The following is a 27263-nucleotide window of genomic DNA, read 5'->3' as shown; positions in this document are numbered from 1 at the left end:
TTGCACTGTAACATTGTGTGTACTGTGACACAGGCTATTCTATCCCATCCAGCAGACTTGCACTGTAACACTGTGTGTACTGTGACACAGGCTATACTATCCATCCAATATTTGCTGGACTGAACTTTACCCAGTTGGCTCAGGTTATACTATCCATCCAGCAGACTTGCACTGTAACATTGTGTGTACTGTGACACAGGCTATACCATCCATCCAGTAGACTTGCACTGTAACATTGTGTGTACTGTGACACAGGCCATACTATCCATCCAGCAGACTTGCACTGTTGTGTGCACTGTGACACAGGCTATACTATCCATCCAGCAGACTTGCACTGTAACATTGTGTGCACTGTGACCCAGGCTATACTATCCATCCAGCAGACTTGTACTGTAACACTGTGTGTACTGTGACACAGGCTATACTATAGTTCCAGCAGACTTGCACTGTAACATTGTGTGCACTGTGACACAGACTATACTATCCATCCAGCAGAATTGCTCTGTAACATTGTGTGTACTGTGACACAGGCTATACTATCCATACAGCAGACTTGCACTGTATCCATCCAATATTTGCTGGACTGAACCTTACCCAGTTGGCTCAGGTTATACTATCCATCCATGGATGGATACACTGTAACATTGTGTGCACTGTGACACAGGCTATACTATCCATCCAGCAGACTTGCACTGTAACATTGTGTGTACTGTGACACAGGCTATACTATCCTTCCAGTAGACTTGCACTGTAACATTGTGTGTACTGTGGCACAGGCTATACTATCCATCCAGCAGACTTGCACTGTAACATTGTGTGAACTGTGACACAGGCTATACTATCCATCCAGCAGACTTGCTCTGTAATATAGTGTGCACTGAGACACAGGCTATACTATCCATCCAGCAGACTTGCACTGTAACATTGTGTGTACTGTGACACAGGCCATACTATCCATCCAGCAGACTTGCACTGTAACATTGTGTGTACTGTGACACAGGCTATACTATCCATCCGGCAGACTTGCACTGTAACATTGTGTGTACTGTGGCACAGGCTACACTATCCATCCAGCAGACTTGCACTGTAACATTGTGTGTACTGTAACACCGGCTATACTATCCATCCAGCAGACTTGCACTGTAACATTGTGTGTACTGTGGCACAGGCTACACTATCCATCCAGCAGACTTGCACTGTAACATTGTGTGTACTGTGGCACAGGCTATACTATCCATCCAGCAGACTTGCACTGTAACATTGTGTGCACTGTGACACAGGCTATACTATCGTTCCAGCAGACTTGCACTGTAACATTGTGTGTACTGTGACACAGGCTATACTATCCATCCAGCAGACTTGCACTGTAACATTGTGTGTACTGTGACACAGGCTATACTATCCATCCAGCAGACTTGCACTGTAACATTGTGTGCACTGTGACACAGGCTATACTATCCATTCAGCAGACTTGCACTGTAACATTATGTGTACTGTGACACAGGCTATACTATCCATCCAGCAGACTTGCACTGTAACATTGTGTGTACTGTGGCACAGGCTACACTATCCATCCAGCAGACTTGCACTGTAACATTGTATGCACTGTGGCACAGGCTATACTATCCATCCAGCAGACTTGTACTGTAACACTGTGTGTACTGTGACACAGGCTATACTATCGTTCCAGCAGACTTGCACTGTAACATTGTGTGCACTGTGACACAGACTATACTATCCATCCAGCAGAATTGCTCTGTAACATTGTGTGTACTGTGACACTGGCTATACTATCCATCCAGCAGACTTGTACTGTAACATTTTGTGACCTGTGACACAGGCTATACTATCCATCCAGCAGACTTGCACTGTAACACAGTGTGTACTGTGACACAGGCTATACTATCCATCCAGCAGACTTGCACTGTAACATTGTGTGTACTGTGACACAGGCTATACAATCCATCCAGCAGACTTGCACTGTAACATTGTGTGTACTGTGACACAGGCTATACTATCCATCCAGCCAGCAGACTTGCACTGTAACATTGTGTGTACTGTGACACCGGCTATACTATCCATCCAGCAAACTTGCACTGTAACATTGTGTGTAATGTGACACAGGTTATACTATCCATCCAGCAGACTTGCACTGTAACATTGTGTGTACTGTGACACAGGCTATTCTATCCCATCCAGCAGACTTGCACTGTAACACTGTGTGTACTGTGACACAGGCTATACTATCCATCCAATATTTGCTGGACTGAACTTTACCCAGTTGGCTCAGGTTATACTATCCATCCAGCAGACTTGCACTGTAACATTGTGTGTACTGTGACACAGGCTATACCATCCATCCAGTAGACTTGCACTGTAACATTGTGTGTACTGTGACACAGGCCATACTATCCATCCAGCAGACTTGCACTGTTGTGTGCACTGTGACACAGGCTATACTATCCATCCAGCAGACTTGCACTGTAACATTGTGTGCACTGTGGCACAGGCTACACTATCCATCCAGCAGACTTGCACTGTAACATTGTATGCACTGTGGCACAGGCTATACTATCCATCCAGCAGACTTGTACTGTAACACTGTGTGTACTGTGACACAGGCTATACTATAGTTCCAGCAGACTTGCACTGTAACATTGTGTGCACTGTGACACAGACTATACTATCCATCCAGCAGAATTGCTCTGTAACATTGTGTGTACTGTGACACAGGCTATACTATCCATACAGCAGACTTGCACTGTATCCATCCAATATTTGCTGGACTGAACTTTACCCAGTTGGCTCAGGTTATACTATCCATCCATGGATGGATACACTGTAACATTGTGTGCACTGTGACACAGGCTATACTATCCATCCAGCAGACTTGCACTGTAACATTGTGTGTACTGTGACACAGGCTATACTATCCTTCCAGTAGACTTGCACTGTAACATTGTGTGTACTGTGGCACAGGCTATACTATCCATCCAGCAGACTTGCACTGTAACATTGTGTGTACTGTGACACAGGCTATACTATCTATCCAGCAGACTTGCTCTGTAATATAGTGTGCACTGAGACACAGGCTATACTATCCATCCAGCAGACTTGCACTGTAACATTGTGTGTACTGTGACACAGGCCATACTATCCATCCAGCAGACTTGCACTGTAACATTGTGTGTACTGTGGCACAGGCTATACTATCCATCCAGCAGACTTGCATTGTGTGCACTGTGACACAGGCTATACTATCCATCCAGCAGACTTGCACTGTAACATTGTGTGTACTATGACACAGGCTATACTATCCATCCAGCAGACTTGCACTGTAACATTGTGTGTACTGTGACACTGGCTATACTATCCATCCAGCAGACTTGCACTGTAACATTGTGTATACTGTGACACAGGCTATACTATCCATCCAGCAGACTTGCACTGTAACATTGTGTGCACTGTCACACAGGCTATACTATCCATCCAGCAGGCTTGCACTGTAACATTGTGTGTACTGTGACACAGGCTATACTATCCATACAGCAGACTTGCACTGTAGCATTGTGTGTACTGTGACACAGGCTATACTATCCATACAGCAGACTTGCACTGTAACATTGTGTGTACTGTGACACAGGCTATACTATCCATCCGGCAGACTTGCACTGTAACATTGTGTGTACTGTGGCACAGGCTACACTATCCATCCAGCAGACTTGCACTGTAACATTGTGTGTACTGTAACACCGGCTATACTATCCATCCAGCAGACTTGCACTGTAACATTGTGTGTACTGTGGCACAGGCTACACTATCCATCCAGCAGACTTGCACTGTAACATTGTGTGTACTGTGGCACAGGCTATACTATCCATCCAGCAGACTTGCACTGTAACATTGTGTGCACTGTGGCACAGGCTAAACTATCCATCCAGCAGACTTGCACTGTAACATTGTGTGTACCGTGGCACAGGCTATACTATCCATCCAGCAGACTTGCACTGTAACATTGTGTGCACTGTGACACAGGCTATACTATCGTTCCAGCAGACTTGCACTGTAACATTGTGTGTACTGTGACACAGGCTATACTATCCATCCAGCAGACTTGCACTGTAACATTGTGTGTACTGTGACACAGGCTATACTATCCATCCAGCAGACTTGCACTGTAACATTGTGTGCACTGTGACACAGGCTATACTATCCATTCAGCAGACTTGCACTGTAACATTATGTGTACTGTGACACAGGCTATACTATCCATCCAGCAGACTTGCACTGTAACATTGTGTGCACTGTGACACAGACTATACTATCCATCCAGCAGAATTGCTCTGTAACATTGTGTGTACTGTGACACTGGCTATACTATCCATCCAGCAGACTTGTACTGTAACATTTTGTGACCTGTGACACAGGCTATACTATCCATCCAGCAGACTTGCACTGTAACATTGTGAGCACTGTGGCACAGGCTAAACTATCCATCCAGCAGACTTGCACTGTAACATTGTGTGTACCGTGGCACAGGCTATACTATCCATCCAGCAGACTTGCACTGTAACATTGTGTGCACTGTGACACAGGCTATACTATCGTTCCAGCAGACTTGCACTGTAACATTGTGTGTACTGTGACACAGGCTATACTATCCATCCAGCAGACTTGCACTGTAACATTGTGTGTACTGTGACACAGGCTATACTATCCATCCAGCAGACTTGCACTGTAACATTGTGTGCACTGTGACACAGGCTATACTATCCATTCAGCAGACTTGTACTGTAACACTGTGTGTACTGTGACACAGGCTATACTATCGTTCCAGCAGACTTGCACTGTAACATTGTGTGCACTGTGACACAGACTATACTATCCATCCAGCAGAATTGCTCTGTAACATTGTGTGTACTGTGACACTGGCTATACTATCCATCCAGCAGACTTGTACTGTAACATTTTGTGACCTGTGACACAGGCTATACTATCCATCCAGCAGACTTGCACTGTAACACAGTGTGTACTGTGACACAGGCTATACTATCCATCCAGCAGACTTGCACTGTAACATTGTGTGTACTGTGACACAGGCTATACAATCCATCCAGCAGACTTGCACTGTAACACTGTGTGTACTGTGACACGGGCTATACTATCCATCCAGCCAGCAGACTTGCACTGTAACATTGTGTGTACTGTGACACCGGCTATACTATCCATCCAGCAAACTTGCACTGTAACATTGTGTGTAATGTGACACAGGTTATACTATCCATCCAGCAGACTTGCACTGTAACACTGTGTGTACTGTGACACAGGCTATACTATCCATCCAATATTTGCTGGACTGAACTTTACCCAGTTGGCTCAGGTTATACTATCCATCCAGCAGACTTGCACTGTAACATTGTGTGTACTGTGACACAGGCTATACCATCCATCCAGTAGACTTGCACTGTAACATTGTGTGTACTGTGACACAGGCCATACTATCCATCCAGCAGACTTGCACTGTTGTGTGCACTGTGACACAGGCTATACTATCCATCCAGCAGACTTGCACTGTAACATTGTGTGTACTGTGGCACAGGCTATACTATCCATCCAGCAGACTTGCACTGTAACATTGTGTGCACTGTGACACAGGCTATACTAGCCATCCAGCAGACTTGCACTGTAACATTGTGTGCACTGTGACACAGGCTATACTATCCATCCAGCAGACTTGCACTGTAACATTGTGTATACTGTGACACAGGCTATACTATCCATCCAGCAGACCTTCACTGTAACATTGTGTGTACTGTGACACAGGCTATACTATCCATCCAGCAGACTTGCACTGTAACATTGTGTGCACTGTGACACAGGCTATACTATCCATCCAGCAGACTTGCACTGTAACATTGTGTGTACTGTGACACAGGCTATACTATCCTTCCAGTAGACTTGCACTGTAACATTGTGTGTACTGTGGCACAGGCTATACTATCCATCCAGCAGACTTGCACTGTAACATTGTGTGTACTGTGACACAGGCTATACTATCCATCCAGCAGACTTGCTCTGTAATATAGTGTGCACTGAGACACAGGCTATACTATCCATCCAGCAGACTTGCACTGTAACATTGTGTGTACTGTGACACAGGCTATACTATCCATCCAGCAGACTTGCACTGTAACATTGTGTGTACTGTGGCACAGGCCATACTATCCATCCAGCAGACTTGCACTGTAACATTGTGTGTACTGTGGCACAGGCTATACTATCCATCCAGCAGACTTGCACTGTAACATTTTGTGTACTGTGACACAGGCTATACTATCCATCCAGCAGACTTGCACTGTAACATTGTGTGTACCATGACACAGGCTATACTATCCATCCAGCAGACTTGCACTGTAACATTGTGTGTACTGTGGCACAGGCTATACTATCCATCCAGCAGACTTGCACTGTAACATTGTGTGTACTGTGACACAGGCTTTACTATCCATCCAGCAGACTTGCGCTGTAACATTGTGTGTACTGTGGCACAGGCTATACTATCCATCCAGCAGACTTGCACTGTAACATTGTGTGTACTGTGGCACAGGCTATACTATCCATCCAGCAGACTTGCACTGTAACATTGTGTGTACTGTGACACAGGCTTTACTATCCACCCAGCAGACTTGCGCTGTAACATTGTGTGTACTGTGGCACAGGCTATACTATCCATCCAGCAGACTTGCACTGTAACATTTTGTGTACTGTGACACAGGCTATACTATCCATCCAGCAGACTTGCACTGTAACATTGTGTGTACCATGACACAGGCTATACTATCCATCCAGCAGACTTGCACTGTAACATTGTGTGTACTGTGGCACAGGCTATACTATCCATCCAGCAGACTTGCACTGTAACATTGTGTGTACTGTGACACAGGCTTTACTATCCATCCAGCAGACTTGCGCTGTAACATTGTGTGTACTGTGGCACAGGCTATACTATCCATCCAGCAGACTTGCACTGTAACATTGTGTGTACTGTGGCACAGGCTATACTATCCATCCAGCAGACTTGCACTGTAACATTGTGTGTACTGTGACACAGGCTTTACTATCCACCCAGCAGACTTGCGCTGTAACATTGTGTGTACTGTGGCACAGGCTATACTATCCATCCAGCAGACTTGCACTGTAACATTGTGTGCACTGTGACCCAGGCTATAAAAGCAGCAGATTTCTGGCATCACTACAGGACAATTACTTGACTCAAATGGTAACGGAACCAACTAGGGGGAATGCGTTACTGGATTTGATAATTTCTACTAGACCAGATAATGTATCCAATGTGCAGGTTCAAGAACATTTGGGAAATAGTGATCACAACATGATAACGTTTGATCTGGTGATTGATAGGTCGCGGGGCAGCAAGACCACTAAAAGTATGAATTTTAGAAATGCAAAGTTCAATCAACTCAGGCAGGCACTAAGTTTGGTGAACTGGGATAATGTACTACAAGGGGAGAACACTGAAGGGAAATGGCAAGCATTTAAACTTATTCTCAGTCAATATTGTAGTATGTATATCCCATATGGAAACAAAATGTCAAGGAATAAAAAAAGGCCTCTATGGATGAATAGAAAGGTTAGCGATAAAATGAAGGGGAAAAAAATGGAGGGGACCGAGGCTGCATTAAGCAATTATAAGGAGTGCAATAAAAGTTGTAAAAAAGAAATTAGGCTGGCAAAGATTGAAGCTGAAAATCAAATCGCTATGGATATCAAATCTAACCCAAAGAATTTTTACAAGTACATTAATTCTAAAAAAAAGAAAGGTTGACTGTATTGGACTCCTAAAGGATGAGGGTGGGAACTCAATGGTGGATGACCAAGGTAATGTTTTCTTTGCTTCTGTCTTCACAGGGGAAACAGCACTGTTGCAAATTACAGATGCAGAAGAGTCTCAATCTTCCAACTGTAATATTAAATACTTAACGCTGGATGAAGTGAAGTGAAGCTTTGATAAAGGCGGTGGAGCCTGTTGAAACATGTTAGCCCCAATATATCTTCCTGCGCTGAAGTGCTAGAGAGATACTGACAAGTGGATTGCTGGTACAACACTAAATAAACCTATACACAGCTCCACAAACCGCACTGCAGCAGTTACCTAGCTACAACTGGACGCTGGAAGCAGGTGATGTCACCGGATGTGAACCGCCACTGACCTGGAAGTAGTAACCAACACTGTTGGACCTCAGAGTGGTACTGGGATCGAGTGGAGGATGGAGTGAGTTATTGAGCTCCCGGCCGGAGCTCTAACTCAAATAAACTTTTATCTACTCATTGCTTCAAGCTCCTGGGGAGCGTGAGTATATAATTACATACGTGGTACAACCTAATAGGAAGTTGTTAATAACTGGATGCTTAAGATACCTGTTTTTTGGCGAACATATTGGATCCTATTTTTGGTCTCACCTGCTGAACATACAGAAATAAGAATAATCTACTTTTTGGAACTTTTTATTGTGCTTTTTGATAGCGGTTTTATGCACACTGGATGGCCTATGTGTGATTGATTGTATGAATGTATTGAGCTTATGGGTAATGGATCCATACATATATACAGGATCTCAATTTTTACACTTTTTTTGAACGTATGATTCCAATATTGCTCTTAAGGTCACTATTCCTGAACATTTGATGTTTACAATTAAAAGTTTGCATATTGTGATACTTTTGGAATAACTCTTCAATTATTAAGGTGTAAGTGGATTTATGTATAACCAACTGCTAGTCTAATTGAGACAGTTGTGGCTACAGGTGGCGCTATTGTACGCATACTAATTGAATACATGCTAATTGTATGCATGCTGGTCTAGGTGAGACAATTGTAGCTACTGGTGTTTCTATTGTATGCATGCTCACTAGAGCTGTTATAAATACCTGCTTGCATCTTACGATCTTAATTTTTACATTATTTTTGAACGTATGATTTTAATACTGCTCTTAAGGTCACTATTCCTGGACATTTGATGTTTATAATTAAAAACTTGCATATTGTGACACTTTTGGAGTAACTCTTCAATTATTAATTTGTAATTGGATTTATGTATAACAAACTGCTGGTCAAATTGAGACAACTGTAGCTACTAGTGGCTCTATTGTACACAGGCTAATTGAATGCACGCTAATTGTATGCATGCTCATATAATCCAGACAATTGTGGCTCTATTGTGTGCATGCCCACTAGAGCTGTGATAAATATCTACTTGCACCTTTGTGATCCATGTCCAAGGACTTTTTTGATGCATCAGCTGCAATTTCAGCTCTTTTTATTGTGACATACAGAATATCCCCAGCGCAACCTCTTTTCTTTTACAGTACAGTATATATTATGACTATACTATTCATCCAGCAGACGTGCACTGTAACGTTGTGTACTGTGACAGAGTAGTTTCTAGCCTGTCACTTGCCATTTTTAGTGACACAGTTCATTCCTACAATGTAATTTGAAGTGACTGTTTTATTGCATTGTGTTGTAAGGTGGCATAATTCAGGGCTGTGGAGTTAATACAAAAGATCAGACTCCAACTCCAGCTTCTCAGATCTATGCACTGGAACCCAGCTGATACAGGGTTGTAGTGAAGCATACTAAACAATCAAAATGTTGGGGCATTCTAACTTTTAGGCTACTTACACACCAGGACGTTGCGTTTAGGGGACGTTATAGGACACACAACGTGACCCTAATGCAACGCCTGGTGGTGTTGGAGCAGGACGCTACCAAGATCCGCATTACAAGCAGCTCTTGCCTGCTCTGTCGGAGGCACTGCGGAGACCACATGAGCGGAGCTCTCCGCATCACGTGGTCCCGCCTGCCAATCTGCGGCCGCTCCAGGATGTAAACACTGCAAGTGCAGTGAATAATAAGTAGCCATGTGCCTGGCTACGTAGCGGCCTCTCCCCGCCTCCTCTCCGCCCATAAAATGAAAAAAAAAACCCTACTGAGCAAGTGAAAACAGTCTAACGCGGCTTAGCCGCGTGTAAAGTACTGCATGCAGTACGTTATGTAGACGAGCTGCATTACAATGTAACGCAACGTGGGCACTGTGAACAGCCCATTGATTTTTCATTGCTGTGCGTTAGGGTGTGTTACAGGCTGCTCTAACGTGCACCTGTAACGTCCCACTGTGTACTCTGTGTTATGTACACCAGATATCCGCTACAACTACACTTACGATATAGCTGTAGAGTAGCTATTAAATAGAAATCAAAACTAGTCCTTGGTAAAAGTACATGTAGAGGGTGCAGACATGAACAAAGAACATTGATCGGGCAATCTAACTGTGGCTAAATGTAAAAGTGATGTGCAGGTACTCTGCAGGAGAATGAGGGGATACTTCCTTTAGTACACATTCTTCATGAATGATCTAAACCAGGTTTACATGTGATAGACAACTCCTCTGCGGGCAATGTCCACCACATTCTCTGTGGACTCATGACAGCTCTGCAGGGAGTGCATATGTACAGTGTAGTACTATTGTATAACTTCATTTGTAGTCACCAACCCCAAATCTAATAACATATCAAAGTAATTGATTTCATGAGCAAAGGGAGTTAGTTTGAAACTCATGTAGAATTGGGACATGAGCTGACAATAGTTACATGTGTTAAGTTAACACTTAAATGCACTTGTTTAACCTTAGTGGCACCTACTGTTGCCAATTTATTCTTGGCCAGGTGGGAGTAAATATACACATCTATGAGGAAAGAAACCCCTATAGATATGACCCGAGAACATGGTCCAGGTATGTGGACGATGTGCTTGTTGTTTGGGTATCCACCAAGGACCATTTTTGAAGGGTCCTTTCAATATCTGGGGGATAAAGAGATGAACATGAAATTAACAGTTTAATGGGGAGGAACTAAAGCCTCTTTCTTGTTTATGTCACCAGAGGTGGTGGGTAACCGCTTAATCGCTAAGGGTTATCGCAAAGCCACAGCAACAAATTCAGTCTTGCATAGTGACAGCTGTCATCCTGTGCATGTGAAAAAGTCAATTCCTTTTAGCCAGTTCCTGTGTTTAAAAAGGAATAATACCACCAATGTGTAAAAGATAGCGGAGATACCGCCGCAGAGGCAAGTGGCATGGCGGCTATCTCCGCTTATCAGCCGGTGGCCTCTGCCGCGCAGTTACATGCTGCTGCTCTGCCTGGTCCTTCTATTGCACATAGATTGAGGGCTACACGCGCGCGCACCAGGCGACAGGACCTTTATGCGGATAGAAGGGGAGTCAGCTGATCTGCCAAGTCAGCTGACTCCAACGGTACTTTGGATTGGCTGAGTAATGGGGGCGGCGCTGCGGGGCATCTCTGTATATATAGTACTACTCTGTCAGTTGCCCCGTGTCTGCTGTTGCGAATGCTAACGTGTTAGCGCTCAGACCCTAGTCAGATCCCAAAGTGTGCTAGAACCAGCTGGAGCTGGGGATACACACTTAGCCAGATTCTGTTAATAGCTTAAAGTACTAATTGCATTGTATTATCTGTTATAACCTTCTGCTTCCTTTGACTATTCTCCTGCTTGTTGATTCTGTACCTTTGCCCATCTGATTCCTGTTGCCGACTCTGCCTGAACTTAACACTGAATCAGCCTTCTGTCTTTGTACTTTATCTGTCCGTACGTTGCCTACTCTGCTTGTCTGACCTTCCTGTCCTCACCAGTGGGCCTAGCCACTGGTGAGGGATCTGTAGTAGCCTTCACCTACTCCTCAGGTGAAGCTCAGCTGCAGCACTGTCTGTAACACCTGCTCCTCAGGCGTCCACTAGCTGCAGTATAGTCTTAATCGCCTGCTCCTCAGGTGATCATCCTTTGCAGTACAGTCAGTGGTCCCTGCTCCTCAGATGTCCACTGGCTGCAGTATAGTCTTAATCGCCTGCTCCTTAGGTGATCATCCTTTGCAGCACAGTCAGTGATCCCTGCTCCTTAGGTGTCCACTGGCTGCAGTATAGTCTTAATCGCCTGCTCCTCAGGTGATCATCCTTGCTGCACAGTCAGTGGTCCCTGCTCCTCAGGTGTCCACTGGCTGCAGTACAGTCTGAATCACCTGCTCCTCAGGTGATCATTGGCTGCAGTACTGTCTGAGTCACCCGCTCCTCGGGAGATCTCCTCTTCCTCATTGCTGTTGCACCAAACACTATCTCACATTGGTTGTCCTGTGTCTGGCTATACTAGCATTATTGGTGATTCTGCAGATCACCACATAATCAGGTATACTCATCTGTATTATTGGTGATACTGCAGATCACCAATAATCAGAAAATCTGTTTTGCTGACACCAATCGTTACACAATGATTATTTTGAAGTTCAAGCTAATGAGATGAAAGCTAGATTACTTTAAAGGGGGTATGATTCAAAGCTGATTGATCAACCCTTTGAAAAAGTAGTTGGCAGTTGACTATATCACCCCTCAATGGGCCTATGTTGACCTTCTGGAATGGGGCTACCATGGGGTCCATGATAACACAAAGTGAGTATGTTTGGAGAAGGTGAAACGTGGCCATTATCAGCTTATAACAGGCTGGTAAAAGTAACTCACCCCCTACTGTGACCAATCTGTGTACAATAATGTTCAGTGATCATTATCAGCTTACTACAGGCCAGTAACAAGTCACTTCTGTCACACTGCCCCCCGGTCCACCTGCGTCACTTCTCACTGTGATTGCACATAGACGTCCCAACATCCGATGCCACAATCTATATAATCTATTGTTAAAGAAGAAGATCAGGGAAGTACGCACGCACGCACACACACACACACACACACACTGTGAACATTAATCTGCCACCACATCTCAAGACAGTGAGATGACTGCTAATGTCTATATATGCGGTTTAAACACCCTATCTACAGTGGCTTGCAAAAGTATTCGGCCCCCTTGAAGTTTTCCACATTTTGTCACATTACTGCCACAAACATGAATCAATTTTATTGGAATTCCACGTGAAAGACCAATACAAAGTGGTGTACATGTGAGAAGTGGAATGAAACTCATACATGATTCCAAACATTTTTTACAAATAAATAACTGCAAAGTGGGGTGTGGGGTGGGGAGTCAATACTTTGTAGAACCACTTTTTGCAGCAATTACAGCTACTAGTCTTTTAGGGTATGTCTCTACCAGCTTTGCACATCTAGGGCCTGATTCACAAAGCGTTGATAACTCAGTTATCACGCCTAAAAGAATTTAGGCGTGATAACCTTTGCACTAGCAGAGTTATCACCGCTTTGTGCTGCTTATCGCGCGAATCTCCCGCGCGCAAAGTTTTTGCACGTGCAAACGCGCAGGCGTGCGCACAAAGTCCCATAGGGATTAATGGGCGCTGCGCGCCTGCACGATTGCGTGCGCAAAGTTTCGCGCGCGGGAGCTTCGCGCGAGTACCTTCTGATCACGCCTAAACTAAGTTTAGGCGTGATAAAGGCCTTTTCACAGGCGTGCAAGGTGTTTGCACCACTTTGTGAATCAGGCCCCTAGAGACTGAAATCCTTGCCCATTCTTCTTTGCAAAACAGCTCCAGCTCAGTCAGATTAGATGGACAGCGTTTGTGAACAGCAGTTTTCAGATCTTGCCACAGATTTTCAATTGGATTTAGATCTGGACTTTGACTGGCCCATTCTAACACATGGATATGTTTTATTTTAAACCATTCCATTGTTGCCCTGGCTTTATGTTTAGGGTCATTGTCCTGCTATAAGGTGAACCTCTGCCCCAGTCTCAAGTCTTTTGCAGACTCCAAGAGGTTTTCTTCAAAGATTGCCCTGTATTTGGATCCATCCATCTTCCCATCAACTGTGACCAGCTTCCCTGCTAAAGAGAAGCACCCCCAGAGCATGATACTTCCACCACCATATTTGACAGTGAGGATGGTGTGTTCAGAGTGATGTGCAGTGTTAGTTTTCCACCACACATAGCGTTTTGCATTTTGGCCAGAAAGTTTAGTTTTGGTCTCATCTGACCAGAGCACCTTCTTCCACATGGTTGCTGTGTCCCCCACATGGCTTGTGGCAAACTGCAAATGGGACTTCTTATGCTTTCTGTTAACAATGCCTTTCTTCTTGCCACTCTTCCATAAAGGCCAACTTTGTGCAGTGCATGACTAATAGTTGTCCTGTGGACAGATTCCCCCACCTGAGCTGTAGATCTGTGCAGTTTGTCCAGAGTCACCATGGGCCTCTTGACTGCATTTCTGATCAGTGCTCTCCTTGTTTGGCCTGTGAGTTTAGGTGGACGGCCTTGTCTTGGTAGGTTTACAGTTGTGCCATACTCCTTCCATTTCTGAATGATCGTTTGAACAGTGCTCCGTGGGATGTTCGAGGCTTTGGAAATCTTTTTGTAGCCTAAGCCTGCTTTACATTTCTCAATAACTTTATCTCTGTCCTGTCTGGTGTGTTCTTTGGACTTCATTATGTTGTTTCTCCCAATATTCTCTTAGACAACCTCTGAGGTCGTCACAGAGCAGCTGTATTTATACTGACATTAGATTACACACAGGTGCACTCTATTTAGTCATTAGCACTCATCAGGCAATGTCTATGGGCAACTGACTGCACTTAGACCAAAGGGAGCTGAATAATTACGCACACCCCACTTTGCAGTTATTGATTTGTAAAAAAAATGTTTGGAATCATGTATGATTTTCGCTCCACTTTTCCACCACTGTGTATTGGTCTTTCATGTTGAATTCCAATAAAATTAATTCATGTTTGTGGCAGTAATGTGACAAAATGTGAAAAATTCAAGGGGGCTGAATACTTTTGCAAGCCACTGTACATAGAGAATGTGAGAAGTCATAGGGGTGTGATGTGTGTAATGTGACTGCACAGTGTGCCTGTAATGAGATATAAACCCACTATGTACACATGGAACGTGAGAAGTAATAGGGGTGTGATGTGTGTAATGTAACTGCACAGTGTGTCTGTAATGAGGTATATACACACTATGTACACATGGAACGTGAGAAGTAATAGGGGTGTGATGTGTGTAATGTAACTGCACAGTGTGTCTGTAATGAGGTATATACACACTATGTACACAGGGAATGTGAGCAGTAATAGGTGTGATGTAAAATGTGACTGCACAGTATGCCTGTAATAAGCTATAAAAACAATTTAGTTAGTCACTCTAAGAATTGGACTTTCCTCCCTTGATCAGCATTGTTTTTCTACTGTGGGATTTAGCTGGATACTTCTCAATAATCCATCAACTCCCCCTCTCCACAAAACAGAACGTACTCCAGAGACATCAGGGTGTCTGTACTGTCAGTAAGCTGTCACCGTGACCAAACACAATCAAGAATGATAATTTTAGATGATTAATTAGGCCAATCTGTGAGCAGTGACTCATAATAACTAAAACATGTTCAATTTAATGTTAATTACCATATTCTTCAAACCATAAGATGCACTTTTTTCTACCTCAAAAGTGTAGGGAAAAAGTCAGTGCATCTTATAGGCCCAATAATACAATTTGGACTGACACCAGGTGTCCCCCACAATTACCTGCTGCAGCAACCTGCTGCTATCCGAGCTTCCAATAAAAGCCACCTATTACTCCGCTTTATAACTGGTGCCGATGGTCTTGTGGGCGTGACCATGGCACGGTCATTGGGACCAATCCCTGCACCATTCCTGCACCTATAAATAGCAGTAACCTATCAGATGTCAGTGGGCATGATTGGCCTCAATGACAGCGCCGTGGTCCTGCGCCAAACCATCAGCACGTGTTAAAAAGGATCACCATCATAATTAATGTGACCAGCAGTAGTATTTTGCTGGTGCATAAAAAGTTAGGGACATGCTAATAGGCTGTGAGGAGACATTAGCAGCTTCCCACACAGCTGCTTTATCTCTCCATACTCTTTGATGCTGATTGTGGCACATTGAGAGGATTACTGTGCCAGCCTCACCTCTTTCCTGGCCCATGAAATAATGCGAGGCTGCAGCTTCAGCAGCCCGACTAGGCCGCACTTTGCTGGATTGGTCCGGACATCCATGCAACTCTGCAAACTCATCTGAGGGGCACCTACAGAGCCTCCTATGGTACCCAATTCTGCTGCTGATCTATCCGGAGGTAATGGACCTAAATAATTTATAACTGCCTCATCCTATTGTTGTCCCATCACTGCCACTGTGTTGAGTGTGGATAGGGGTTAGTGAGGAGTTAGTGTGTTAGTGAAAGGTTAGAGTAGTGCAGTGTAGCTGGTGGGGCAGGAGGGGTTAGTGTAGGGTAGTTAGTGTAGCTGTTGAGGCAGCAGGGGCTAGTGTAGCTGTTGAGGCAGCAGGGGTTAATGTAGCTAGTGGGGCAGCAGGGGATAGTGTAGCTGGGCAATGTAGCTTAGACAGACAGCATGGGGAGAAGGTCCACAAGACGCCCCTGCACCATGGCAGCACCCAGGTTTAGTAATTTTTAATCCTGATTTTTGTCCTCTAAACCTAGGTGTGTCTTGTGGTCCGGAGCATCTTCAGGTCTGAAAAATATGGTACCCACCTGTTCTGGTCTCTGTAAGAGGATCCTCCTCTATAGCTGTCCCCATCATGTCACCCACTTCTGCAGACAGCTGATCTCTCTTCACAAACTTCTCTTCTTCTTTCTCTTTACTTGTCTCCATCATGTCACCCTCCTCTGCAGACAGCTTATCACTACTCACATACATCTCTTCTTCCTCTTTAATCACCCTTATTATCAAACCCTCCTCCTTGGACTGCTGATCACCCCTCACATATGTATCTTCTTCCCTTTTCATCTCTTTCTCTTCTCTGGATTGCAGATAATCCCTCCCATATGTCTCTTCTTCTTCCTCTTTAATTGCACCCATCATGTTACCTTCCACTGTAGAATGCTGATCACCCCTCACATATGTCTTTTCTTCTTCCTCTTTAATTTTCCTTATCAGGTTACTCTCACCCATAGACTGCTGATCACGCCTCACATATGTCTCTTCTTCTTCCTCTTTAATTGTCCCCATCATGTTACCCTTCTCCATAGACTGCTGATCACTCCTCACATACTCCTTTTCTTCTTCCTCTTTAATTGTCCTCATCATGATACTCTCCTCCATAGACTGCTGATCACTTCTCACATACTCCTTTTCTTCTTCCTCTTTAATTGTCCCCATCATGTCGCCCTTCTCCATAGACTGCTGATCACTCCTCACATACATATTTTCTTCTTCCTTTTTAATTGTCCCCATCATGTCACCCTCCTCTGTAAAATGTTGATCACCACTCACATACGTCTCTTCTTCTTCCTCTTTAATTGTCCTCATTATTTCACCCTCCTCCATAGACAGCTGATCATTTCTTACATACGTCTCTCGTTCTTCCTCTTTATTTGTCCCCATCATGTCACCTTCCCCCACAGACTGCTGATAGCCCATCACATAGGTCTCTCTTTCTTCTTCTTTATTTGTCCTCATAATGTCACCCTGCTTCATAGACTCCTGATCACTCCTCCCATACACATACGTCTCTTCTTCTTCCTCTTTATTTGTCCTCATCATGTCACCCTTCTCTACAGACTGCTGATCGCTGAGCTCAGATCTTAGCTCTGAAAAGGATAACAAATTATATCTGTAAAATATTACCATTATTAAACAGTGCATAGAAAAGAACATAATTTGCTAGGGACTGATAATATCCCATAAGCTGTGCTATGCTGCACATTCAGTACCACAGTCCTCTCTTCCAGTGTGCCTTGCTCATCATCTGGTGCTTCTCTCCTCCTCTCCATGCACACATTCCTGGGAGGTTACAGCACTGCCGGCAGCGTTAGATGGATGAGGATGTAAAGAGAGAGAACAGCTGTAGACATAGGAAGATAGGAGCAGAGGCCTGCAGCTAATTAGCTCTAAATTATCATTACTTATGGTTCTGGCACCTGATGAACTGAGTAGATGGGACTGCAGCTCCATATCCTGACCATACATGAACCCACTTGTCCATCATCTACGATCCTCAAACCCTCCAATAGCTGTAGGAACAAACCTCCCAGCTGTGACTGTGCCAATACCAGGACCGAAGCAGCAGAGGCCACCCAACCATTCTCCAGGTGCAGCCTCCATCTTCTCTCCCTGTCCTACCAGCTGGTCAACTTGTTACCTGGCTCCATTCCGGAACTGTGACCCAATAACCACCATCTCAGTGCAAACTCCAACCTCTCCCACTGCGGACTACCTAACACCAGTGGCTCCTGATTCCACATTGGCTTCTTCCTATCAGAGATACAATGGATACGGTAATCTGGCAGCATTATCTGATCTGCTGAATTACACAATGGGCAGATCCTGCTCCTTCACAGCCTCACTCCTAGAGACCTCCACTGATCCACAACAACTTGATTGTACAACTTATTATTGGCTGCCGACATTAATGACTGCTGCTATGAACAGCTGCTGGCAAAAGCTGTCAGGGAATATGCCGTCCTTTACAGGGAGGAGATACAGGCCTGCCTCCCATAACAGCTAGTATAAACCTAAAGACATCTCTGATTGCAGTACAAAACACAAATGATAACAGGATTATTTACATGCATGATTGATAGCATAAGAAGGGAAATAAAGAGATAAGATATACTTTGGAGGTAACAACACAACAACAAAAAATGTTACCATCTCTTGCTTTTATTTAAAAAAAAATTGTACTTTATTAACCACTTGATGACCCACCCTTTACCCCCCCTTAACCCTCTGGGCGATACAATTATATCGCCCAAGAGGTGGCGCAGCACTATTTTTTAATTTTTTTTATTTTTTAAATCATGTAGCGAGCCCAGGGCTCGCTACATGATAGCCGCAGCGCAGCGGCATCCCCCCACCCACTCCGATCGCCTTCGGCGATCAGAGTAAGCAGGAAATCCCGTTCAGAACGGGATTTCCTGCTGGGCTTCCCTGGTCGCCATGGCGACGGGGCGGGATGACGTCACCGACGTCATGGACGTCGTGACGTCATAGGGAGTTCCGATCCACCCCTCAGCGCTGCCTGGCACTGATTGGCCAGGCTGCGCAAGGGGTTGGGGAGGGGGGGGGGCTGCGCGGAACGGCGGGGTAGCGGCGGATCGGCGGCGAGCGGCGGCGATCGGAAGTTACACGCAGCTAGCAAAGTGCTAGCTGCGTGTAACAAAAAAAAAATTATGCAAATCGGCCCAGCGGGGCCTGAGAAATCCTCCTGCGCGACATACCCCGAGCTCAGCTCGGGATTATCGCTCAGGAGGTTAAGGACCAGCGCTGTTTTTAGTGATCTGTGCTGGGTGGGCTCTACAGCCCCCAGCACAGATCAGGGTGCAGGCAGAGAGATCAGATTGCCCCCCTTTTTTCCCCCCTATGGGGATGATGTGCAGGGGGGGTCTGATCTCTTCTGCCTGCGTGTGGCTGGCGGGGGGGGCACCTCAAAGCCCCCCTCTGCGGCGAAATTCCCCCCTCCCTCTCCTACCTGCTCCCCCCCCCCGGAGATCGGGGCTGCACAGGACGCTATCCGTCCTGTGCAGCCAGTGACAGGACGTCCCCTGTCACATGGCGGCGATCCCCGGCCGCTGATTGGCCGGGGATCGCCGATCTGCCTTACGGCGCTGCTGCACAGCAGCGCCGTACAAATGTAAACAAAGCGGATTATTTCCGCTTGTGTTTACATTTAGCCTGCGAGCCGCCATCGGCGGCCCGCAGGCTATTCGCGGAGACCCCCGCCGTGATTTGACAGGAAGCAGCCGCTCGCGCGAGCGGCTGCTTCCTGATTAATCAGCCTGCAGCTGGCGACGCAGTACTGCGTCGCTGGTCCTGCAGCTGCCACTTTGCCGACGCACGGTATAAGCGTGCGGTCGGCAAGTGGTTAATAGTGTTCCCAGAAAACTACTTCCTCATAGTTTTACTTTAAGCAGTTTTAATTCATATACTTTTGATTGTTCTCATGACGAATCATCAACTACCCTAAAAGCAACATTCCACTACTGCCTGTAACTTCTTTCCTTAAAGATGTAAACACCAGGATTCCTGCTCACAACCTTCATATCACTAAACATTCACCCATTACCTCAGTATAAAATTGCCATCAGACATCTCCCAAGCATATAAACTTTTTTTACTCCAATCATTGATAACACAGTGATGAAGCTCAACTTAGGCATGGTCCAATTTGCCAATTTAACTTGGAAGGCTTATGGTGGCCATACATGGTACAATTTTTTCATACAATCTTACCATTTCTATGTAGTATAAGGGTAAATTAAGTGAATACAGTGGGTTGCAAAAGTATTCGGCCCCCTTAAAGTTTTCCACATTTTTTTTCATATTACTGCCACAAACATGAATCAATTTTATTGGAATTCCACGTGAAAGACCAACACAAAGTGGTGTACACATCAGAAGTGGAACGAAAATCATACATGATTCCAAACATTTTTTACAAACAAATAACTGCAAAGTGGTGTGTGCATAATTATTCGGCCCCCTTTGATCTGAGTGCAGTCAGTTGCCTACAGACATTGCCTGATGAGTGCTAATGACTAAATAGAGTGCACCTGTGTGTAATCTAATGTCAGTAGTATACAGCTGCTCTGTGAGGGCCTCAGAGGTTGTCTAAGAGAATATTGGGAGCAACAACACCGTGAAGTCCAAAGAACACACAAGACAGGTCAGGGATAAAGTTATTGAGAAATTTAAAGCAGGCTTAGGCTACAAAAAGATTTCCAAAGCCTTGAACATCCCACGGAGCACTGTTCAAGCGATCATTCAGAAATGGAAGGAGTATGGCACAACTGTAAACTTACCAAGACAAGGCCATCCACCTAAACTCACAGGCCGAACAAGGAGAGCGATGATCAGAAATGCAGTCAAGAGGCCCATGGTGACTCTGGACGAGCTGCAGAGATCTACAGCTCAGGTGGGAGAATCTGTCCATAGGACAACTATTAGTCATGCACTGTACAAAGTTGGACTTTATGGAAGAGTGGCAAGAAGAAAGGCATTGTTAACAGAAAGCATAAGAAGTCCCGTTTGCAGTTTGCCACAAGCCATGTGGGGGACACAGCAACCATGTGGAAGAAGGTGCTCTGGTCAGATGAGACCAAAATGGAACTTTTTGGCCAAAATGCAAAACGCTATGTGTGGCAGAAAACTAACACTGCACATCACTCTGAACACACCATCCCCACTGTCAAATATGGTGGTGGCAGCATCATGCTCGGGGGGTGCTTCTCTTCAGCAGGGACAGGGAAGCTGGTCAGAGGTGATGGGAAGATGGATGGAGCGAAATACAGGGCAATCTTGGAAGAAAACTTCTTGGAGAAAAGACTTGAGACTGGGGCGGAGGTTCACCTTCCAGCAGGACAACGACCCTAAACATAAAGCCAGGGCAACAATGGAATGGTTTAAAACAAAACATATCTATGTGTTAGAATGGCCCAGTCAAAGTCCAGATCTAAATCTAATCAAGAATCTGTGGCAAAATCTGAAAACTGCTGTTCACAAACGCTGTCCATCTAATCTGACTGAGCTGGGGCTGTTTTGCAAAGAAGAATGGGCAAGGATTTCAGTCTCTAGATGTGCAAAGCTGGTAGAGACATGGGGCCTGATTCACAAAGCGGTGCTAACAGTTAGCACCGTGGTGAAAAGCCCTTTATCATGCCTAAACTCAGTTTAGGCATGATAAGTTTAGGTGTGATAAGTTTAGGTGTGATAAGTTTAGGCATGATAAGTTTAGGTGTGATAAGTTTAGGCATGCTAAGTTTAAGCGCCAACTGCGTTAGCACCGCAGTGCACAGCTGATCAAAAGTTTTACGCTAGCAAAGACTGGTGCACTTTGTATAAAGTTTAATGGCGCTGCTTTGCGTGCGGGACTTTGCAAGCGATCTAAACTTATCTAAACTTAGCATGCCTAAACTTATCACACCTAAACTTATCACACCTAAACTTATCACGCCTAAACTGGCTTTTCACCAGCATGGTGCAATGGTTATCACGCCTAAAGTCTTTTAGGCATGCTAACTGGGTTAGCACCGCTTTGTGAATCGAGCCCATACCCTAAAAGACTGGCAGCTGTAATTGCAGCAAAAGGTGGTTCTACAAAGTATTGACTCGGGGCTGAATAATTACGCACACCCCACTTTGCGGTTATTTATTTGTAAAAAATGTTTGGAATTATGTATGAGTTTCGTTCCACTTCTCACATGTACACCACTTTGTGTTGGTCTTTCACAGGGAATTCCAATAAAATGGATGCATGTTTGTGGCAGTAATGTGACAAAATGTGGAAAACTTCAAGGGGGGCGAATACTTTTGCAACCCACTGTATACTGAAAGAGTAATTTAGCCAGTTCCCTTATACTACATAGAATTGATAAGATTGGATGAAAAAATTAAAAAAAAGTAAATAAACATGGCAGCCTCCATATACCTCTCTCTTCAGTCTAAGTGTTTTTATCTGCATGGGGAAAACATATTGGTCCTCAGTTTTCCTGTGCAGAAAGCGAGGGGGGTGGGGGGGCACCATCCAAAGTTTCGCGGGGGGGGGGGGGGCATCCAAAGTTTTGCAGGGGGGCCCAGTAATGTCTAGTTACGCCCCTGATTGAGGGACCTACTTGCAAACTATACAGGGGGGTAGGGTTTTACTTCAGACTACTACACTAGGGAAGCAGATCTGGTTACCACTAGCTACCTATAGTTGGACTACCTAATGCTGAGGGGGAGGGTGTGTGTCCAGATAAACGGGGGTGGGGGAGGGGGGGGGTACTTGGGCATAAATGCACCCTATAAATGTTTTTGGGGGCACACACAATTTTGCTATGGGACCCCATGATTTCCAGCTATGCCCCTGACTGCAGGGTGTGACAATTACTTTGAGTGGAATGATGAGGATAGTGACAAATGTACTATGATCTCCTCTTTATGAAAAGTATATCCGCCCCTAAACCCCCTATTCGGCTCAAACTATAACAACAATCACACAATTACCTCTTCTAGCAATGTGTTCTCGCCACTTGTTTTCCTGCTGTATTACATCACTTCCTGGTGAGGTGAGCTGCCATCTTGTGGTGAATAGGCTAACTGCAGCCATTGTTTGTGAAATCACCTTCACTCAGCCATCAAATACTGTTGTTATTACCGTGTTACTACAGCACAACATCCTCACCTTTAGGGATCCACATCCCTGAAGGTGAGGATGTTGTGCTATAGTAATACAGTAATAACAATAGTGTTTGTGTCTTAAAGACTACCTGATAAAAGAAAATATTTGGAGTATAAGGGCATCATATCCAAATATGCCAAGATATTTCTCAAATTACCCAGTGAGAAAGTAACTGGCAGCTGAATTCCCAGATAATGTATGGACCTGCGTGCCACTGAAATGGGAAGGAGGCTTGTAGCTGTAATACACGATGAGATGCCAACAACACATTCAAAGCACGGGATATGGAGAAATTTATCTTGTAATTAGAAAGGAAGCTATAATAGGCCATCGTTTCCATTGAAATGGGGACAATAGAATTTGTAAAAAAAAAAAAAATAGAGCTTATCAGAATATAAACCTTATGCTCTACACCTCCCATTCTGACACCCTGTATGGCCTGTTCTGCACGTACCCAATCCAAACACAGAATACAAATGAAATGGGAAAGTGGGCATCCCTGCCGAGTACCAAAAGCCAAATCAAAAGGCTGCAAAAGAAAGCCATTCACCTTAACTTTAGAAGATTATTATTATTATTATTATTTTTAGTATTTATATAGCGCCGACATATTACGCATCGCTGTACAGTGTATATATATATATATATATATATATATATATATATATATATATATATATATATATATATCTTGTCACTAACTGTCCCTCAAAGGAGCTCACAATCTAATCCCTACCATTGCCATATGTCTATATTATGTGGTGTAAGTACTGTAGTCTAGGGCCAATTTTTTAGAGGTAGCCAATTAACTTATCTGTGTGTTTTTGGAATGTGGGAGGAAACCAGAGTGCCCGGAGGAAACCCACACAGACACGGAGAGAACATACAAACTCTTTGCAGATAGAGCCCTGGCTGGGATTCGAACCAGGGACCCAGGGCTAACTACTACGCCACCGTGCTGCTTAGATGGGTTCTAATACAGCAGGGATACCCACTGTAACATTGTATTACCCAAATCCTTATGCTATAAAGAAGCCCCAAGGAAGGCCTTCACAATCCTACACTAATTTTTTTTTTTCTAAAAATAGATTTAAAATGTTTACCACATCAATAGATGAAGTGATAAAACAATTAGGGAAAGTCAATCGTTTTTCTCAATTGAAGAAAAAAAATTGATTGGAATTTTTTTGTACAATTGATTATATATATACTGTGTATATATATATATATATATATATATATATATATATATATATACATATATACATATATATATATATATATATATATATATATATATATATATATATATATATATATATATATATATATATATATATATATATATATATGTGTATATATATATATATATATGTGTATATATATATATATATATGTGTATATATATATATATATATGTGTATATATATATATATATATATATATATGTATGTATATATATATATATATATATGTATATATATATATATATATATATATGTATATATATATGTATATATATGTATATATATGTATATATATGTATATATATGTATATATATGTATATATGTATATATATATGTATATATATGTATATATATGTATATATGTATATATGTATATATGTATATATATATGTATATATATATATATATATATATATGTATATATATATATATATATATGTATATATATATATATGTACAGGATCTTCTCAAAAAATTAGCATATTGTGATAAAGTTCATTATTTTCTGTAATGTACTGATAAACATTAGACTTTCATATATTTTAGATTCAAATACACACAACTGAAGTAGTTCAAACCTTTTATTGTTTTAATATTGATGATTTTGGCATACAGCTCATGAAAACCCAAATTTCCTATCTCAAAAAATTAGCATATTTCATCCGACCAATAAAAGAAAAGTGTTTTTAAAATAGTTGGGCCAGTCTACGCAGGAGAGATACGTGGCTGCTGGAGAGATACGCATACAGCCCACTTGACTTACGTCAGACTGGCTCCAACTGACGGAAGTGCAGGGACCAGGTATCGGAGCTGCAAGAAGACTGAGGACGGCGGTGTGGGAGCGATCCGTGCATGTGGGCCTGGAGGAAGCCCTAGTTATGTATAAAACATTTTACTTACAACAGCTCTGGTAGACTTTAACAGGCTGCAAAGGTACTGCGGATAGATGGATTAGTTCTCCAGTTGTCAGAACACAAAGGGTATCTTTGGGGCCCTTCCTCTCCAACTCTGTACCACTAAAATATGGTGTACCCCAGGACATGACACTATCCCCTTTGCTGTTCACTATAAACATGCTGCCACTTGGAAAAATCATACAAAAACATGGTCTGAGATATCATTGCTATGCTGATGACACCCAACTGTATTTACTTGGTAGAAAGTAACTGGCACAGTACTATAGTAGTGAGACTGTTACTATGGTAATGTCCATTCAAAAGAACTGCACACCCGTAGAAGGTGGATGCTGGTGCTGGATTCCAAGGCAACAGTAAATCCACAATCTAAAGAAGGGATCTGCAAACAGACTTGCTGGAACTTCAAGTAACTTTTTTTGTCCCATTACACACACATAATACATCTTACCGTATAACCGATAATCATTTCAGGACCAATATGGTCTTCTTAGTCAAGGCATGGGGCAGACAAACATGTACTGTACACCACAACTGTGCAAACTGTACAATATATAGCCACAACAATGAAATCATTAAGATCAGTTAGCAGCAAGCAAGATGGGAAAACAAGTAAACAATCACAAAACTTTAAATATATTGGCAATGGCACACATCATTCACTGTCTCTTCTCACCTCAAGTGTCAGGGAGTCATCCATTCCTGCTCACTGCCCAATCTGTTGGCTGGCTCAGCAAAGGGGATATGCAACTGTGCATGCTGTTTGGGGGAATGGTCTAATAGGACCTACTGTAGGGACCTGGAGGGAGGGGGTGGGAGAAGAGACTACAGTACATGGGAGTTAAGCAGAGTAAGATAGTCAGTGGGATCCAGAGAATATAGAGGCTGAAGAGGGGGTTATGGGGAGAGTAAGGAGGGGACAAACCATACGGAGGTGATTAAACCTTTTACTGCTTAAGTATATGCTACAAAAAATAAAATGTGGTGGTAATAATATAAAATGCGTGTTGCTGGAAGCCTTTCAAATAAGATTGGTGAACTGGAGTTGCTGATGAGAGATAATGACTATGATATTGTAGGTGTAACAGAAACATGGATGCATGCTATTCATGATTGGATGGTAAATTTGAAAGATTATAGTGTTCTCAGAAAAGATATATCTGTTACGGCCAGAACCCGAAGTTTGGCCACTTCTAGTTCTGGCCGGCCACTTCGGGGTCTGGCCGGCCAATTTGCGAAGTGGCCGCTGCGCTGCGGCCAATGTTAGAAATGGATTGTTTACTCTGATATTAATGTATCTTCTGGCCGCAGCGCAGCGGCCAAACGTATAACCACTTAGTTAATTTGTTGCAATTAAGCCGGCGGCAATGTAACAATTCAAGCCGCCGGCTTTTTATCTGCCTCTCTCTCTCTCTCCTCTTATGGCCAGCCGGCGGGGGACACGCGAGTCCCCCAGAGTCGTTCGTCGCAGCAGGGGCAGCAGAGCGGGGAGGCTGCAGACATTGCTTCTGCCAGCACCCGCTCTGCAAGAACGGCAGGCTTCCCTGCCGCGACGAACGACTCCGGGGGGACACTCGTGTCCCCGCCCGGCTGCCCATAGGAGAGCGAGAGAGGCGGGGGGAGGAGAGAGAGGCGGGGGGGGGGGGAGAGAGAGGCGGGGGGGGAGAAGAAGAGAGAGGCAGATAAAAAGCCGGCGGCTTGAATTGTTACATTGCCGCCGGCTTAATTGCAACAAATTAATACGTTTGGCCACTGCGCTGCGGCCAGAAGATACATTAATATCAGAGTAAACAATCCATTTCTAACATTGGCCGCAGCGCAGCGGCCACTTCGCAAATTGGCCGGCCAGAACCCGAAGTGGCCGGCCAGAACTAGAAGTGGCCAAACTTCGGGTTCTGGCCGTAACATATCCACAAAAAAGGAG

At 43.9% G+C, this 27263-nt stretch overlaps 2 protein-coding genes across 2 annotated transcripts in view; one reads left to right on the top strand and one right to left on the bottom strand.

The window, feature by feature from the left end:
* LOC137535795 (zinc finger protein 420-like) overlaps positions 1-23105 on the bottom strand; it is a 48105-nt gene extending 25000 nt beyond the window's left edge. The window contains exons 1-2 of the mRNA XM_068257697.1: positions 23003-23105; positions 16552-17610 (exon numbers count right to left, since the gene is read on the bottom strand). Of these exons, the coding sequence (XP_068113798.1) occupies positions 16552-17610; positions 23003-23105 (1162 nt within the window). The remainder of the gene's footprint in view (positions 1-16551; positions 17611-23002) is intronic.
* The window catches only part of LOC137534476 (zinc finger protein 850-like), a 109037-nt gene that overhangs the window by 61213 nt on the left and 20561 nt on the right, over positions 1-27263 (top strand). The window lies entirely within an intron of this gene.

This window comes from Hyperolius riggenbachi, chromosome 10 (genome assembly GCF_040937935.1).
Source record: "Hyperolius riggenbachi isolate aHypRig1 chromosome 10, aHypRig1.pri, whole genome shotgun sequence".
NCBI lineage: Eukaryota > Metazoa > Chordata > Amphibia > Anura > Hyperoliidae > Hyperolius > Hyperolius riggenbachi.
Note: the sequence above shows the minus strand (reverse complement) of the source record. Positions and strands in the feature narration are given on the sequence as shown.